The sequence below is a fragment of the Chaetura pelagica genome, unplaced genomic scaffold (assembly GCF_000747805.2).
Source record: "Chaetura pelagica isolate M959 unplaced genomic scaffold, ChaPel_1.0 scaffold132, whole genome shotgun sequence".
In the NCBI taxonomy this organism is placed as follows: Eukaryota; Metazoa; Chordata; class Aves; order Apodiformes; family Apodidae; genus Chaetura; species Chaetura pelagica.
Genome location: NW_009952709.1, coordinates 1859674 through 1865140, shown reverse-complemented (window position 1 = coordinate 1865140; position 5467 = coordinate 1859674). Strand labels below are relative to the sequence as shown.

General features: G+C 56.7%; 1 protein-coding gene across 1 annotated transcript in view; it reads right to left on the bottom strand.

Moving 5' to 3' along the window:
* Positions 1 to 5467, bottom strand: part of COL27A1 (collagen, type XXVII, alpha 1) — a 96050-nt gene that overhangs the window by 41458 nt on the left and 49125 nt on the right. The window contains exons 5-6 of the mRNA XM_009994350.1: positions 1285 to 1540; positions 1028 to 1200 (exon numbers count right to left, since the gene is read on the bottom strand). Coding sequence (XP_009992652.1) covers positions 1028 to 1200; positions 1285 to 1540 — 429 coding nt within the window. The remainder of the gene's footprint in view (positions 1 to 1027; positions 1201 to 1284; positions 1541 to 5467) is intronic.

Sequence of the window (5467 nt, the reverse complement as noted above, 5' to 3'; positions counted from 1 at the left end):
GGCTGCAGGAAGGGAAGATTTAATCTCCTTGTCACCCCAGCCCTGCCACCAGATGCCTCCAGCAGGTTGCAGTTCAAGCCTGCAAACAGAAGCTGCAGCTGCTCCTAAAGGAGCCAGGGCTGAGATGGAGGAATCAAAACCTAAAACCAAAAAAGTAGTAGAAGAAGAAGAAAATAAGGCTGTGGGGAGGTGCTGACAGCTGGGAACTCCCATGAGACACTGTCTGGGAAAGCCAAGGAGCTTTGGAATATTGGCAACACAATGAAATCCCTGCAAGGAGGATTAGTAAGATCATAGAAATCAGCAGCTTTTAAAGGAACAATCACTTTCCACTTCTCACAACATGTTATTGGGTTGGTTTTTTTTTCCTCCACCAACCTCCAAAGCTTTGGCAGTGGGGGAGGGTGGGATGGGTACTGAAGGCATGAGGTCTGGGGGTCTGCAGCCCATAACTGCCCTGAGCAGCAGCACCAGGGGCACCAGCAGGACTTGGCAGGATGAGAAATAACCCTCCAGCCACACACCCTCTGACTGGACCAGCTCCTCGAAGTGGTTTTGCAAAGGCAATAACCATCTCCCAAAGGGTAGCAAACCAGACAGACACCAACCTGCCCCAGGGCAGGGACCCGTGGTGGGGCAGGTGAAGGTCTGTTCCCCACTGCTTTCCCTGCCAGTAAAAGAGGAGGAGGAAAACCCCACAGCTGAAAAGCTTGGGGCTAAACCCCCCCTTCTTTCCAAACCTTTCAGAACCCTTAGCAGCCTGTGCCCACCACCCACCCTCCCACTGCCAAGGTCCCTCACTCACTGGCAGCCCCGGTGGTCCCGGCAGCCCCGGTGGTCCCGGCTTCACGTGCCCCTGCTGCCCTGGTGAGATGGGGTGTCCTGGGTGGGCAGCCCTGTCCCCAAGCCCTGGGGCAGCAGGGCTGGCTGGCACTGGAGGATGCTCAGGGACACCCAGTGCTGACCCTGGGGAAGCTCTGGACGTGGTTCCTTTGGGAGCAGCTGCCTGAGGTGCCGATGGAGAGACCTTGGTGAAGGTGGCAGGCAGGTGCAGGTGGGTGAGGGCACCACCAGGTTTGCTGGGTGACTGGACCCACCAGGTGTCCCCAGCACCTGTCACCTTCTCCATGGTGACGTTCTCCTCCCGGGGGTCAGAGCCACTCTCCTCCTTGGCTGCTCTGAGTGTTTTGGTGGAGGCTCCTGGGTGGACAAAAGCAGCATCAGGTACTCCAGTATGGTCATGGTGTGCAGGAGAAATGGAGGAAACCATGACCAGGGACTCACCAGGGTTCCCAGCCCCCCACAGGCTGCTCCTGCCAGGGCCTGTCATTTTGTTATAGGTGGAGTTCAAGAGCTCAAAGCCTTCCTCCTCAATAGAAAGGCTGCCCTCCTCCTCCTCGTCCTCCTCAGCTGATGGCATCTCAGGAGCTGAGAGGAAAGTCAGGGTGCTCCCATCAGGCTGGAGCTTGGGGGTCTCCTGGGCAGCCTCCCACCTCCAGGGTGGCCCCGGGGCCAAATCTGAACTGGTGAGGCTGGAGTCCTGAAAAAGAAGAAGGAAACACAACATGAAATAGCAAGTTGTCACATTTCCCCCCCCTGCCTTCCCAACAGCCTCCTGCTCCTTCATTTCCCACCTGCACAGAAGCTGCCAAGAGGGATGAAGAAGCTCAGAGCCCACCAGCTCCAGGCAGGACCCCCCCAGGCTCCAGGGCAGCCCCTCAGCATCAGGCTGGTCCCTTCAGCCACCAAAACCCCCCAACTCCCCAAGGGACAGAGTCCCGAGTGACACCAGGGATCAGTCTGCCCCTTTGCTCTGTGATTCTGCTCCTTCTGCACCTTTCCAGGCTCCTGGGGGTCTCAGGGGAAGGGTCCAGGCAGGGCAGGGGGGAGCTGGTCCCCTCCCACCCTTCCAGGGCTGTTACCAAAGCTCCAGCTGGGAAGGGGAAGGTGGACACAAGCCCAACTGGAGCCTCCAGATGCTTGAGGCACCTTCATTTAAGGCAGTGCCTTGCAGGGGGCTCTGCAGCTGCCACATGCTGTGGTCCCTGCAGGACAACAGGGGTGACAAAGGCTCTTGCAGCCCCCCAGACACCAGCAGAGCCCAAACACCACCCGTGGGCGGGGGGAAAACACTGTCAGAAATATCTCCACTCAAGACAGAAGCACTGAGAGTGACCTGCATCTCAGCACCCACCCCTTCTTCATGCAGCCCCAGGGGGTGTCAGGCACTTGCACACTGAGCCCCAGCCCCAGGGTTGGGCCTTCCCAACAGCCTCCTGCTCCTTCATTTCCCACCTGCAGAGAAGCTGCCAAGAGGGATGAAGAAGCTCAGAGCCCACTAGCTCCAGGCAGGACCCCCCCAGGCTCCAGGGCAGCCCCTCAGCATCAGGCTGGTCCCTTCAGCCACCAAAACCCCCCAACTCCCCAAGGGACAGAGTCCCGAGTGACACCAGGGATCAGTCTGCCCCTTTGCTCTGTGATTCTGCTCCTTCTGCACCTTTCCAGGCTCCTGGGGGTCTCAGGGGAAGGGTCCAGGCAGGGCAGGGGGGAGCTGGTCCCCTCCCACCCTTCCAAGGCTGTTACCAAAGCTCCAGCTGGGAAGGGGAAGGTGGACACAAGCCCAACTGGAGCCTCCAGATGCTTGAGGCACCTTCATTTAAGGCAGTGCCTTGCAGGGGACTCTGCAGCTGCCACATGCTGTGGTCCCTGCAGGACAACAGGGGTGACAAAGGCTCTTGCAGCCCCCCAGACACCAGCAGAGCCCAAACACCACCCGTGGGCGGGGGGAAAACACTGTCAGAAATATCTCCACTCAAGACAGAAGCACTGAGAGTGACCTGCATCTCAGCACCCACCCCTTCTTCATGCAGCCCCAGGGGGTGTCAGGCACTTGCACACTGAGCCCCAGCCCCAGGGTTGGGTTGATGGGTGGGTGTGAAGGAGCTTTGCCTCTCCTGGCTCAGCTGGCAGCGTTTCCAGCAGCCCCACACGCCCACCAGCCCCTGCTCACAGCTCCATCCTTCCCCCAAGCTCCACAGGCTGGGACAACTCAGGTGACACCTCAGCTGCTGGCATCTCAGGGCTGGTGCCAGGGAGCTGGTGGAGATCAGTCTGCAAGGAGTCACTAGAGGGAGATGCAGGCCCACGCTTGCCTCGTGGGGCTGCAGAGGGTAAGAATCACAGAGCATCCCTCCCATAGTCCTTCCCATCCTACCTCCTGTTGGTGGAACCCACTTCTTGGCTCTGACTCTGCTCTGCACCACGGCCCGTGCTCTCCTGGGAGCACCAAGGGGGGGTTTGCATGGATAGCAAATAGGAAAAGCAACAATTTCTCTGCCAGAACTGGGGATTCTGCAGGGAAGAACCTCATGGTACTGGTGGGTCAGGGGACCTGGCTCCAGCCAAGCCCAAACTTGGAGGCCCCTGGGAAGCAGAGGAGCTTCCATAGGCAGCAGGAGCTGCTGAAGCCTTTGCTGTGCTGCTGGTGTCACCCCCCCAGCTTGGAGAGCTCCAAATTTCCCATCCCCAGTGGGGAGGAAAAGTGAAAATTTTCATCTTTCCATGTTCAAATGTCAAATGTGAAGAGTTTATTTTAAAAACAGCTGTAGTGCTTCTCTGTCAACTGGGACCATTCTCCTTCATGTATTTATTTGGGGGGAGGGTCCCATGTCTTCGTTCTAGATAATTTGTTGTCATTCCCTTGGATTTCAAGCTTTCATGCCCAAATGATTTTACAAGCTCAACCCCATCACCAATCAGACAAAAACATGTTTTGTGTTGCTTTGGTTTTTTTCTTCAAATGTCAACATGAAGCCTTCTGACAACTTTTTGTCCCTTCCATAAACCCACCCCAAACAGACTCTTTGCCCACCAGAAGTTCCAACCACAGCAAAGCAGCAGCCTCTTCAAAATGTAGCAATACCAAAAAATCCCCCACCCCTGCTGACACCAGCCATGGCCTCAAGCCCTGGGTGTCTCCATGGAACACCTCCAGCCTCATGCCCACAGGAGGAGGATGGCTGGGCCCACAGCTGGTCCCTCTGATGCTGCAGTAGGTTATTCCATGGGGGATGTACCCAAGATGACTTGTAGGAGCCACAGGAACCCACCCTGGGTCACATTCAGGGCTCACCTGAACCTTCTTGCTCTCTAATCTCTGCAGCTGCAACTGAGAGAGGGGCTTGTGACCAACCACTCCAACTCCTCCTGAAGCCATTCTGAGCCAAGACACTCTGTGTATAGACATTTTTGGGAAAAGCAGGAATATTTCCACTTCCTCAGCCCTTCATATAAATTTTTCAGCCCAGCTGCAGATGGAGACTTGACCTCCTCAAAGGGAGAGGCAGTGGCCCTGTTGATCTGTTCCTCTGGCCAGTACTACATCCCAGGTCCAAGGGCCACCATTCCTCCATCACCAGGAATGTTTTGCCCCCAAATGGTGTTGGGGGCCATAGTTTCCAAGAACAGTGTCTGCAGTTGGTGTCAAGCAGGTCAGTGGTGCAATGCAGCACCAAGAAGGGAGGGTTGAGAGGCAGAAAAGACAAAAAGCCAAGGAAATAGAGATGGCAACTGGGAAAGCAAAGGCCAGAGTGCCCAGCCAGCACCTCCTTCCCCAGAGACCTCTAAGCAGGTCCTGCCCTGCAGCCTGGAAACCCCATGGATGCAAATGAAGAACAGGAGAGAAGGGAGAAGTGGTTCAGACCAGGAGAAGACCATGCTAATTCACCTCCAGCCAGGTCCCTTGACACAGTTGCAGCAGTTAGATGCTCTCAGGTTTTCCCCTGGGCACTACCCAGCCCCCAGTTCCACCTCCAGACCAGGAAAAGACTTTTCCTGAGCAGCACCAGTGCCTGGGCAAGATTGAAGGAGATGGAGCACCAGGCAGCAGGGCAGAGCACCTGAAGGGGCCAGGCTGCAATGAAGCTGTTTCCATCCACCTTCATGTGCAACCAACAAGCTTGCTGAGTTTGGAACAAATTAAGACAAGCTGCTAATTAACTCACAGTGGTTTTGCTGCCTTGGAGGTGGAGGGAAATCAAGTTTCCAACAGTGAGGGCAGGGGAGCAGCCAGCACTGCTCCTCCCAGCACAGGCAGGCTGGGCTGCAGCAGCACAGCAAGCTTCCTGAGCCTGGCCAGCTGGCACATCCCTGTCCTCATCCTAGTGTCCTGGCCAGCTGGCACATCCCTGTCCTCATCCCAGTGTCCTGGCCAGCTGGCACATCCCTGTCCTCATCCCAGTGTCCTGGCCAGCCCATGCTCTCTGCTCAGGGACACAGGAGCCAGGGAAGATGCTGGTGGCCAGTGGGTCTGAGACAGCATTGCAAGCTGAGCAAACCTCACCAGGTGGACATGCCCTGCCCTGCATTGGTTTGGGTGCTGCTGTAGTTTTCAGGCAGATCTGACCTATCCCATGGCCCAGAGCACAGTGCTGGGAATGGGACCTGAGGGCAGGACAAACCCTTTCCC